This window comes from Parus major, chromosome 1A (assembly GCF_001522545.3).
Source record: "Parus major isolate Abel chromosome 1A, Parus_major1.1, whole genome shotgun sequence".
NCBI lineage: Eukaryota > Metazoa > Chordata > Aves > Passeriformes > Paridae > Parus > Parus major.
In genome coordinates, this window is record NC_031773.1 from 51,553,246 (window position 1) to 51,566,264 (window position 13,019).

General features: G+C 43.0%; 2 protein-coding genes and 1 long non-coding RNA gene across 4 annotated transcripts in view; 1 reads left to right on the forward strand and 2 right to left on the reverse strand.

Annotated features, from left to right (window-relative positions):
- RIC8B (RIC8 guanine nucleotide exchange factor B) overlaps positions 1-448 on the reverse strand; it is a 32,011-nt gene extending 31,563 nt beyond the window's left edge. The window contains exon 1 of one of the 2 annotated variants that reach the window (XM_015629073.3): positions 276-446. In XM_015629073.3, coding sequence (XP_015484559.1) covers positions 276-425 — 150 coding nt within the window. In that variant the 5' untranslated portion in view covers positions 426-446. Of the gene's footprint in view, positions 1-275 lie in introns of both variants that reach the window. The other variant, XM_033514556.1, reaches the window with a different exon arrangement.
- A 3,544-nt stretch (positions 449-3,992) lies between these two features.
- RFX4 (regulatory factor X4) overlaps positions 3,993-13,019 on the reverse strand; it is an 87,016-nt gene continuing 77,989 nt past the window's right edge. The window contains exon 18 of the mRNA XM_015629467.2: positions 3,993-5,386. Coding sequence (XP_015484953.1) covers positions 5,114-5,386 — 273 coding nt within the window. The 3' untranslated portion in view covers positions 3,993-5,113. The remainder of the gene's footprint in view (positions 5,387-13,019) is intronic.
- Positions 9,372-12,677, forward strand: LOC107205190. Its single transcript, XR_004497619.1, has 3 exons — positions 9,372-9,889; positions 11,198-11,284; positions 12,613-12,677. It is a non-coding gene; the product is annotated as an uncharacterized LOC107205190 (long non-coding RNA).

Below are 13,019 nucleotides of genomic sequence, written 5' to 3' on the forward strand. Positions count from 1 at the left end.
TTGGAAGTCTGCTTTGCTCCAGACACTGTCCGGGCTCCCCGCCCCGGCAGTGCCGCGGAGCCCCGCTCGGCCTGAGGCCGGGAGCGCACGCCAAGGGCCGGGAGGCTGCGCCGGGCAGGGGGCGCGGCGGTGAAGCGGCGGGCGCTGGGGACCCGCTGCAGAGCCCAGACCGGGGGGACCAGGACGATGCTGGCAGCGCTGCCGAGGGCGGGCGGGGCGGGGCGGCGACACCGCCGGGGGAGCGGCGCAGAGGGGAGGGGGATGGGACCCGTTACCTCCTCGTTGTACCGCGCCAGGACTCGCTCCACCGCCTCGGCGCCGCTGCCGAGCCCCTCCACGGCCTCCAGCACCGCGCCCAGCTCCGGGCCCAGCTCCGGGCCCGGGTCCGGGCCCGGGTCCGAGCCCGGCTCCGCGCCCGGCTCCATGCCCGACAATCCCGTCCCGCCCCGTCCGGCGCCGCCAGCAGCGGCCGCACCCCGCCCGCGCGCCCCGTGCCCCGCGCCCCCTGACGCGGCCGACGCTCCCCGCGGAAGCCGCCCGGACCGGCAGCCAGCGGCCTCGCGCCATTGGCTGGAGGGGCCGGCGGCGCGCACCCCCGAGCCCTCCGATTGGCTGCCGTCCCGCCGGCCGGCCGTTGCGGAGAGAGGACTCCATCTCCCAGCATGCCGAACGGCGCGGCGCGCCGGGTTTTGTTGCCGCGGGGCACGATGGGGGCTGCAGTCCGTGCCCTCAGCGCCGAGGGCTCCCGCCGGGAGGAGCGGCGGTAGCGCGCTCTCGGGATGCCCGGCGGCGCAGGGCACTGCCCGGCACATCCCTGCCTCCTCCTTTGGCTTCTCCGAGCGTGTGCTCTCTGCGACCTGCCCTGTGCACACCCTGTCCCAGGGCGAAGGGCTGCCACGGACACGTCTGGCCGCTTTTTCTTAGTCTTTTAGGTCATTTGGCTCCCACCGCGGGCGAAGTCTGTGAAGTCCCTGAAGCGGGACTTGGCCAGAGCGCCTGGCAGCAAAACCAATCCCCTTTTCCTCAAGTCTAACCCACCAGAGCAATGGAGGTACACGAAAAGTCTCCGTTCTGTTCAGGAGGTGGCAGGGGGGGAAGGTGGGCTGCGTCGGCAGAGTCGAGCAAAGGTGAACCGTGTCTCTATAAAAGTATTGCAGGACCGTGGGTGTAAACCACACCGAGCAGATAGACAATATTTCCATACTCAAGGTGCCCTATAATCGAAATTAATTATCCAGATAGGAGAAAATGATATATTGACGTTAATAAAAGAAACCCCCAAATATGTTCATACGGAGTTGTTGCCGGTCTCTCTTTGAAATCTTTATTCCTTCAATTCCGCAATCCGTGAGAAACCTTTCCGTGTTAAAGAGAAACCTTTTACCACACAAATGACGTGTTCCACAGTGGAAAACGCTAGGGAAGTTGCACCTGCAGATGGACAGGGCCCAGAGGTGGTCAGATGTGACAGTGCATGTCTGCAGAGTTTAAGATGCAGGCCAAAACCAGAACCTGAATTTCCTCCTTAGGGATTTCTTGCCACAAGAACTGAGATATAAGTCCAGAACAGCACAGTCACTGGACTGCAAGGAGTAACAAAATCCAGCCATCCAGTGTACAGCCATTTCTTCTGAGTCAGATCCCTCTGTAAACTAATGCAGTTTTGGAGAGAAACCCAATGAAAAAAAATCTTTTGCTTGTTAGATCTATAACTCTATAATAAAGTATAAACCTGCTTAGATTTATTTCACAGCACTGCAAAACACTCATTTTACTTGCACATTTCCAATTAATTTATTTTTTTTAAATTACAAAACCTGAAAAATAAAGATTAGGAAACTGTTACTGCCCTTTAAAAGTGCATTGTTATTCATCATTGGTGCATTTTAGTTTCCACTTTATGTAGCATATGAAGGATTAGGATTTCAGTGAAAGAGAGGGACAGAATAAATTGCATCCTCTACCAAAGAACTGCCAGACCTTTTCAGATGGGTGCATACCATGAGCCCTTCCCAAGTTAGTCAGCTTTATCTAAACCTTCCAAAGCAATGTCTGCCCCTGAATTTCATGGGTTTCAGGGTCAGTCACAACAGAATTGTGGGGCTGAGGAGGTCAGAGGCCATTTTTGTCAAAGGGTAGTGACCTTAACAGCAAGAGGTAGCCTGACAAAAACAGGATTCATGTTACTGAATGGAGTTCTCACTGTTCTTCCCCCGCTGAGTCTTTTTTTCTACCTGGTAATGAAAAATTTTGAAGAATTGTAATTGATTTTTATAGGCATACATACATATATATATATATATATTTGTGTGTGTGTGTAGATCTATTTAAAATATTAAATGTGTTGTGTCAGTTATGCTGTAATATATGAGTTTCTATTCTACTGTATATATATCTATCATTTGTTATATGTTTTAGCCCATGAAAAAGATCATGCCTTTATAAAAATGTGCATTTGTTGTTAGGAAAAAAGAGAATGTAAGCAAGAAATTTTAAAAAAACAAAGGGAAAAGGAAAAGAGAAAAAACAGGAAAAAAAGAGAGGAAAGAGAAAAGAAAATAGGAAAAAATAGCAGAAGAGAAACTGCAATTTTGACTGAATATTTCAGAATGTGGTATAAAAGTTTCTTCAGCAACATTTGCATAATCAAGTATTTACTTTATATGCACTTAAATGCACAGCTAGGCAAGAAACCCCAACTTTTCGTTTCCGTGGTCAAGAGAAGTGATTAAATAACAGCCTGCAGACTCTGACTCAGGAGGTTTGGCAGTTTGTACTGGGATGATTTAAGATATTCTTACCCCTCACCAGACATTGTACCCAGAGGTTATGGTGCTGTCCTGAGCTGCTGCACTCCCCAACCTGGTGCACATCCTGTGACCTGAAAGCTGCTGTGGTTTGTGCTGCTGTGCTGGGGTCTGAGCTGCAGTGGCCCAGGATGAGTCCTGCTTTCCCTCACAGCTCTTCTCATGCAGCTGATGGCCTCTGTTTGACCGATCTATACACTGCCCCTCATGAATGTCTACTTTTAAAGTCCTCATCAGGAAGCAGTTCAAAGATAGTTGGAAGTGCACATTCACACTCTTGAGGAATCAACACAAGCTTCTAAATTAACTTTAAAAAAGGAAAAAAAAAAAAAAGGACTGGGTTGGTTTTGGTTTTTTTTGCAAAAGACTTTCCAAGCTGTATCTGACTGATGATGTTCTTGTCTCTTTTTTATGAGCAGCTTTGTGGTGATGCTGTTGGTCAGAATTTCCTCTCCCAGGATGCCCAGGATGTTGCAGCTCTCCACTGAGAGAGGTTTTATTATTTCTGGGTCTCACACTGTGTCCAATATCCCTCCTCCTTCCTAAACAGTCTGCCTGAGCTCTTAAAATCTTGGTAACAGAGCTGTTCCCAAAGGTGTCGAAGGACATGGAATATTTGTGTGCTAAAATAGTCTCATTTTCTCCTCTCTTTCAGTCAATGGGGATTAGATTTTCCTTTAAATTAGATTTTTAACATTTTACTGTAAAAAAGAGAGGAAATGCTCCTGGCTTCCCTTGAGTGGGGTGTTTGGGTTCATCTCCATCCTGATCCTTCCAAAGACCCAGCCTTGAGTTTCTGTTCAGTTCTACCCACAGACATCTCACCAAGCTATCTGGTTCTTGGAGGGACCATGGCAGGTCATGATCACCAGTCCATCAGGCAAGTGAAGGTACATCATCCATTTGCCACAAATTGTACCTGTTCTCGAGTCCTTCCTTGAATAAAAACATACATGATGACATCTAACATTTTTTGAAGGTCTGCAGCTTGTAGAAGTTTTTGTATTTAAGTAAATTTAACTGCCATCTATTTGCTTTCAAGAACTTTATTTGGGTGTGAAAATCCCTCATATATCTTGCACAACTGTACAAATAACACTTATGTCCATTTTAGGCATAAACGTGGTTATCGTCACACTGGGTGCTATCAAAGATTTTATTTACAAAACAATTACTAAAATGCCTGTTGTCATATTTCCATTTATTTATTTCTTACCCATAGGGTAATAGGTCCACCATAATTGCTTGGTGCGTTTTATAATACAGAAGAAAAAAGCTATGTTAATAAAAACTAACAAAAACTCACAAATAGCTACAAATCTGACAGAAAATGTCTAAGAAAAATTCTCCCCAAAATACAATACATTTTTCCACACATACACAGTACAGAATAACTTCAAAGGCACAGCTTTGAATTTTGCTTTTGTAGACGTATAGAGAATCATCACCACGTGAAGGAATTGAGAGAAGTTTCATACCTGTCTATAGATAATTAAGCAAATTATCATGTTTGCATTTTCGTTTTCCTTATATAATTGCTTCATATCATCATATTTAACATATGTGGCTCTGAATCCAAAATCTTCCCAGTCCCCAAGTCCCTTCTTACCTTGTCATTACTGACCAGAGAAGTTAGATTTTTCCAGATTGTGCAAACTCAACACAAATACATATATAATAAGAACAATAGTCAACTTAAGGCAGTGTATAATTCAATGCTACATGTCTTTTCTTCTCTTTTGTAAAGATCAAACTTACTGGATCAACAGAAAGGTGCATCAATATACAAAATTAGGTGTAAACTGAAACCTACAGCAACATATGTCCTTTAAGGAACCAGATAGAGGAATTGATATGAGTAAGTGATGACTTGGCAGAATGGTTTTTAAGGAATACATTAAGAGCTTTAATGATGGAGTTTTGCTGAGGGTGAATTTCCTGTCCTTAATTCAAATTATAAATAGGTCCCGTTTCAGTCCTTTTTTTTTTTTAAGACTCATTAACATTTGTCAATAAGAGAGGGGATAAAAATGGCTCACTCAAACTGAGAGCACGCAGGGTTGGCCCAGAATTAAAGAAGGCACAGATCGGCCCAAAAACGGTTTAGAACAGCACAGAAGTATTTTTCGGCTACAGGAACATTCAGTTGCACTGGTCTGCAATCTGCCCACGTTAGGAACTACATTTATCTGCCCGGGATCTTTGCCGTTTTCACCTCCCTTGAAGAACGTCCATGAAAAGTCGCACACGGCACGAAGCTTCTCTAACTCTCGTAAGCGTGTGGGCTCAGCTGATAGCAGTCATCTTCACTTAGCCCAGCCTGTGGTGGCTTCCCCATTGATGTAGGCAAAGCCGGGAAAGTGTTGCATGTGCTCGTACTCGGAATTCCTGCGTGTTGTCAGGGGCGTGTACATGTCACTGGAATTCCCGTATCTCGTGGAGTGCATGGAGGAGCTCGTGTAGCAGGAGTTGGCGGCTGGGACCTCTGGCCAGCGCGGAGTCACTGGTGTGGGATGCAGCCTGGGAGTACTGCTCATCAAACAGGGCTCCATTCTTGATGTTGGGCCATTGAAAGGGTACTACAATTTAAAAAGAAATAAAAATTGAAGAATCATCTGATATATACTTAATTTTAAAATAAGGGCTGGTGGTGTCACAGTTCTGTGTTTAAAAAAGTCAAAATCACGTGAATTAGAAGCTATCCAACAACAAGGTATCATACTGAAGGTGAAATATCAGATAACCGGTGTCTACTGTAAACCAAAGTTTCAGGGAATGTCTTCCAAAACGCTGATTTTAAATATCGAATTAATTTATCAAAATGCTAGGTGTATCTGGGAGGAGAAAAATAGATTGAATTAATTTAATTGTTTTTATCCCACTTTTACTCAAAAACTGGCTGTTTAATAAAAATCAGAAAATAAAATGTCCCAACTCTTCCTCACTCAAGTGAGTTTTGAGGCAGAGGAGCAAAAGCATCTTTATTTCTGAGAAGGTGCCTTCCCTTTAAAGTGTTCACAAGGCTGCAAGAAAATGGTGTGGTCTGGCCCCAGAGCCAGCAGCTAATTGGAGAACTTCTGGAAAGAGTCAGACAGGAGAAGAATCCTTCCAGTTCCCAGCTGATCACAGTGACACTTGGAAAATAAAAATAAAAGAAGTTTGACAAATGGTTTATACTAAGGAATGACAAGATAGGAAGGAAAACAGAACAGCTTTTGCCCTCCATAGCCACAGGCTGCTCAGCAACAGAAAATAAATTGTGCTTGGGATGGCTTGCTTAGCATGCATTTATCTTTCTGCCTGTCCTGCAGGAGCAGATCATCTGTCTGCTGTGTCTGAGGAATGGCTCTCCCTGGTTTGTCCCCATTATCCACATGCATCACAGAGATGGTGAGGATCCCTGTTACTCTTGACCATCCATGTATCTTCAGACCTTCTACATTTTACATCTTTATTCCTTTTCTGCAAAAAGTGTCACATTTAAAATTTCTGTTTGTTGGATTATTTGACGCTGTGGTATTTCTTTAACTAGAAAGCTGTCACCTAGGACTAATACTTCTGACGCTCACGAACCTTGCAAGCTGCATGCCAAAGCTTTCTATGGCTGCAAAACCCCTTCCTCATATTTTGGAGGCTTATGGAGAGAAGAGCTGGAGTAGGTGCTCCTAGGAGGGAGATTCCCTAGGGGTCTCATTACATGACTCCACTGTGGATGGGCCCGGGGTTAATCAGTTGCATAAGCAGCTCTTACGTAAGCCCTAGGCAATTGCAGCAGTGTCTCCATGAGGAGTTTGTGCTGTCTCCCTTCAGACCACAGCCTGAGGAAGGCAGCCCAGCCTTGGCAAACGTATTTGAACAGTTCACAAGCCTCAGGCTGCTCAGAGCCACACGCTGGCCACTCCTAACTAGAGAGGAGAAAAAGAAGACTTTTTGACCAACATACTGCAGTTATGTGATTTAGCACATCCCTGTGTGTCCTGGGGAGACAGGCCAGTAGGCAGATGAGAGGGAAGACATCAAAGGTGTTATCTAGCCTGAACTTCCCATCACAGCTGCTGAAACGGGGTGTTGAACTACAGCACCACCCTGGAACATCAACATTTCAGCACTGTCCTGCCAACACTGACAACAGGTCTATACAACACCATCTAAATTTCCATCTTCACCCCAGAGAAAGTTTTTTCAGTAGGAAAGTTCAGCAGAGCTTACATACTGAGTGTAAAAAGCTTTCTGTTCCTTTGAAGGAGAATCAAGTTTTCAGACTTTTTGGCTTTCCAAAAGCTTTCATTGAAGATGAGAACTTCCAATGACCAGCAACAATGAAACTTAAGCTTTGAAGCAATATGTGGCCCAAGCTAAAAACTTTCTTCTTTGTCTTCAGTACTGTTTTCCTTGATAGCAATTATGGTGGTCTTTGCCTTTATTACCCATTGGTCTATACTTGAATTCACTGCAGATTCTTGTACTAAGGAGTGTACTTAGAACAGGGTTACCCTAGACTTCTGCCATAATATACCAGTGATTCTCTCTTGTCTTCTCCCCAAGTGAAATAATTGATCCGTTCTGTTGTTTACTATAGCAGAAGCCTTTGCCATCCTGACCCAGTGCAATTTTCCTTTGAGGTTTTGAAAAGAAGGTTGTGACTTCTAACAGGGGAATTGCTTGCTTTCATATCCCTTACAAATGCCAAGAGAAATCCCTGTCTTCAGCCAGGATAATTTGCTGTTTGAAAATTTGCAGATTGCAAAAACCTGTCACCTGTCATCAAGAAGAAGAGAATGAACTGTGGGAATATTGTGGTGGGCCTCCTTGTTGTACACAGCAGTACATGGAAGCCACATTGTCTGTTTGGTGGTTTGGAACCACAAAACTTGTGCCACCGAGTGGATGAAATCTTAGCTCCCAGAATGAACTTCAGGATGCAATGGGAAAAGAAAGATCTTCCTCCTCCAGTGTGCAGCCCAGAGGCCATGCTTAGGCTTGCTGAGAAGGCAGGGGAATGGCTGTGCATGAGGGGACAGGATACAGTGTGCTGCTTTTCCTTTTCATCGAGAGCACCCAATGCAGCTGTGTTTATGAATGTGTCATGAATGTAAAAAGAATAATTGCTTGAAGATAACATGGACTCTAAATATCCAGGATTTTACAATAAATTCTGTTATGACTGAATGCAAGATGGAAAGTTTTGTAACGGTAGGTCAGCTAATCGCAAATGACTCAGTGGCTTCTTTTTCCCAACAGTGAAGAGACTATTGAAAGACAATATTTTTAAAGTACTCATTGGCCCCTGCCTGACTATTAAATCACCCAATGAAGCATCTATTCAGCCTTGTTGGAGTGTCCAAAGCAGAGCCATCTGGGCGGATGCCTCCCCATGCTGCCTGAATCACCTTTCACACTCTACATCCGGTTTAATGAAGAGTGCTTAAGCTGAACTCAAAACACTGGGGCCTAGTGATCTTTGCCAGATATAAAAGCGACATTTGTTGGAGGACTCTTGACAGGAAATTACCATTTTCTGGGTTGACTCACACTTGTTGCTACTGCTGCCATTAGATCTAGACAAGAAGCCCTTTAAGCCTGTGAGACTTTGAGCAGATTATTGTTAAGGCCTTGCCCACAAATGTAAAATAAATTCAATTTCTTTTAGTATTATTTTAGAAAATGCAACATTAAATATGCCTTGCCATGAAGTGAGGGCTGAGGTTCTACAGTGAAAAGGATGGAGAATAATCTCTTTATCCTTATTCTCAACTCACCAACCAATTATAATGGAAGTGAAAGGTTTCAATGTCCAAACAGCAAAATATTTTCCTTATGAATGTGGCTCTAACTTTACATTGTATTATCTCCCACTTTTGCTGAATGCTGCAAATTAATGTTGCATGTTAGCCACTACTTTAGGGCTTGCAAGTAACACATACCAGAAACTACTGAATTGTGGAGAGCTGGCTATAAATTAACTTCATAAAAATATGCTTAAACCTTATAAAATTACATAATCAAAACTATTGATTAAATGCATCTTTATCACCCTTAATTTGACCCTTTTCTCCACAAATTGAGCATTATTGAATCTGTTAATTGTGTAGAGTGAAACTTTGAAGCCCATCTAAGTGATTTTGGTACTTTTGGGAGTGGCATTTGGAGCCTTCAGAAAATGCTATTTGTAATTATCTCAAAAGAAGTTTAGACATCTGTTTCCTGTTGCATTCAATACATAATTGCTTCAATTACATGCTAACAGTCTCGAGGCTGTTCTTAAGCCATACAGTTGGGAACAATGACTCTTGCTGCATGGGTGGGATTTGGGCAGTATTTTTGTCTTTCTGTCATTACCAGCTGTTTGATGACAGAGTGGTTACTGAGGAGGGTGTTATTCTTACTGCACTGGTATAGCCATGGGTTTATAATGTGTATGTGCTGGAGGATTAAGAACTTCCCCCTTCTTATTTTTTAACCCGAAGTAGATGAGGCAGAACAAGAAGAATGGACAGTAAAGCATGGGCTCTGTCTGAAAGAGGATTTCCTTGGCTCCCCCACTGCCAAAAAGAGTCACTACTGTCTTCCAGAACTGCATCTAACAAATCCTGCTGCAGAGGTATATGAAGGGAAGACATGGTTTAATGGAATTGTGGCATGCATTATTTTACAGAAAAACTGAGTGGTACTGCATGCTGCACCCTGGGAAGTTATATGAGACCACTGCACTCCCCAGAGCAGTTCAGGAGAGTCAGAGTACAAACAATTGCTTAAATTTCCTTTGACTATGGCCCAGTGTGCTGTGGGCCTCTGAGAAGTGCAGATCTGATCTACTGCTGAACAGAGACTGTACTGCTGCAGCATTTTCTAGATTTGTTCTGTCCAGGCCATGGAAGTAAAACTATGATCTTCATAAATGCAGCTTAAAGGCAACGAAAACAAACAAACAAATAAATAAATAGATTAATTTTTGTCTTTAAGGTAGGAGCTTCATGGTACAAAAGGAGGAACATTGCTGTACTACTTCTATGGCTCTCTGTCACCTGAGATCGACCATTTGGAGATGGTTGTTTCACTTCAGAAGTGGGAAAGGTGAAAAGGTAAAATGAGGCTGTGTTTAGTGTGGCATCTAGGAGGGATTCTCAGGTCTAGGTGACTGAGCTGACAGCTTCTTGACTGAATCCCTCCCACCTACTGTGAGATCAGGTTTGCACAGAAAGGCTGGAGAGGAGCTGCAGCTCCATCAGATTCCCTGCTCAGCACAACTGAAAGAACAGGACATTCACAGCCTCTGCAGACTACACCTGCCCTGCAGTCCTTGGATAACTCCTGTGCACAGAGCACCTGTCACAACAGAAACTAAAGAGATGATAACAGTTAATTCTGTGAGAGACATGACGGGGAGGAGGTGAGGAAGGAATGATGCAGATCTATAATATCTTGAATGGTGAGAGTAGATAAACAGAGAATGAATATTCGCTATTCTTCATCACCCAGAAAACCCCAGGGCACCCAATGCAATTATGAGATAACAGACTTAAAAATAACAAGAGAATGAGTGTTTCATACAATCCCTGACAAAGTCTATATGTAAAAAAAAGCTCAAAGACAGGGTGCTGGAGAGTGGTTTGCTACAACAGACATCATTCCAACTGCTCCTTCCTACTCAATGTATCCCTAGGTTAGCTCTTGCCAAAGTCATCATAGCTATGCTGGTGAAACTACTTCTAAAACTTTTCCTCCACACATCTGTTTCTGGTCCTTGCTAGAGAAAGACCTTGATAACTGAACCTACAGTGTGATTCACTACAGCAGCACATTAGGGTACTTAAAGATGTGCATCTCTGTATGTTACCAGATATGCTGCAATTTCTCTGATTATCCTTCCTTCTAAAAGAGTAAGCTATGAAATTTACAAAGAAAAATTACTGCAGCATGAATTAGTTTGTGTCTAAGGAAGAGGCAGAATTACATGAATGGAAATATTTTGGATAGCCTGAAAGAGGATTAAGATCTGTCCAGCCAGGGTGAACATTGCAGACAAAAGCTGTGCTCAGAAGCCAGTCAAGCCTACATAGTGGAGGTGGATCAGGTGTGACTTTGTGAGGGTGTTGTAACTCTCTGCTAAACTCAACATAGGTTGATGAGACTTCTCAGAGGCTTTTAGATAGAGTTGCTGCCTATTTTCTACCCTGGCACCTGGTACCTAAAATTGCAGAAGTAGATGAAATGAAGAACTGATGAAATAGAGGCTTGGTATAGATGTGTTTATGTACATACACACTAAACAGTCTCCTTCTATATGATGGTGGAATAGCATCAGAATATTGTATGCACTCCTTCACTATGGCTTAGAGAATTAGGTGGTAACACATCAATCTGTAGATCATTTTTCATTTGTCTTCCAGGCTCCTGGCCAGTAATCTGAGTCAAGAAATGAGCAATCAGGCCTGGAATTACAAGCAAGGAACTGTTCTGAGAGTTATTCACAGATGGTAAGGGAAGAAAAAATTCAGATTAAGATCAAGGTTTGAACAGACTGTTCCTGTCATCAAGAAGAGTCTTAGCCATCAGTGGGAATTAGCCTGTAATGACAGATCCTCACCTGCACTTTTTGATGTAAAAAGTGTAAAGTAATGGTTAATAGTAAAATATCTACATCTATGTGATTTCTTCCCCAACACAGCCTCACTCCAAAGATTCCAAAGACAGAATCAAAACTCTCAAAGTAGCTGATAAAACCTGGAGTGTGTCACTGTCTTCCATGGAAAGAAGTTGGATGTGATGTTCTTCAAGACCAAAATAATTATTAATAGATCAGCTTAAACCCCACCACAACTACATGTCACCTGCTTTGGCTCATACCCTTGTCTGGGACAAGGGCTCTCCCTGAATTCATGTTTGTAGAGCACTTACCACACACACAGATCTTTTTTTTTCACTCAGAGTTAATCCCTAGACACTGTCCTAAAGAGCATGGTAGAATAGTTGCTAAAGTTGAGCCAAAGTTCTATATTTGGCCAGAATGTAGATTATAACAAAGACTTCTTTTGAAAGTTATGGTCAATGCCTCCTTTTCCCAGCTGATTATACTCCCACAGCTCTGCACATTGCAGCCCCTTTGGTTTCAGTATAGTGGCAGCTGTTGATATATTCGTTGTAAATTTGGCTTCCTGTATTTTTATTTTGCAACATGAGTTCTACTGCAACTCCTTGCAACATGTCCCCCTCACAAAGACCACTAGGAAAAGAACAGTTCCCAAACATCTTATTAGGGACATCTTACAAACTTTTTTTGTTGTTGTTAAAAGTCACTAAGAGAGGACTTATTATCAGGGGAGGCATTTTAAAGATGCTAACTTAGCTTTAAAAATCTGTCAGCAAATTATATGTCAAACTGTTAAAGATTTTTAGATAATTTTTCAAAATTAAGGTTCCGGTTTGTAGCTCCTCTCAATACAGAACAGGCACATTGATAGGGTTTTGTTGGCTGTGTCCTGCTGTGTAATTCCATCTCAGTTTATAAGCAGCATGAGAAAGAGCATGCCACACAGACATTGAAATTATTTTCCTTTAAACTGTGATCATTAAAGCATAGCTGTTCTTTGTATATGTTCAGGACAGTTCAAAGACTAGCAAGAGAGGAAAAAATTATCTGACATCTGCACTTGTAATGACTGTAAATTGTAATGTTCAGACTACTACAGTATGAAAGATATTTGCCTGTGTTCAGTGTTTGCTACTGTTTGCATACAGCATGTTAGCCAGGATCCAAGTAAACTAAAAATGTGTTGATCTTGATTTGCTGTACTTCTTTCTTGAGATAACAGGGTAAGACCTACACGGAAAAATGGAGGGAAACAAACCCGTCTCAGGACACTGCACTTAGATGTTCATTAACTTTTCTGCTGAAGATGGAGCAGTTGCAAAAACCCTCAGACAAAGCTGTACACCTCATGTAGTCTGACAGACCAGGTACTACACAAATGGGTGAGAAATTGTAGCTTGTCCTTTCCATAAGCCAGGGAGTCATTGTTGAGCTGCTCCAAATGAGCATACAGATCTCAAAAAGCTTTAGGGAGATCAATACCATGATTCTTATTTTACAGCTAGGGAAAATGAAGCATAAAAAGGAGAAACAACTCCTCCAAGATCACATGGCAGACTGATGCCAAAGACCAAAATGAGATACAGCTCTCCTGTGCTTTGTCTCAAAGCACTACCAAATTC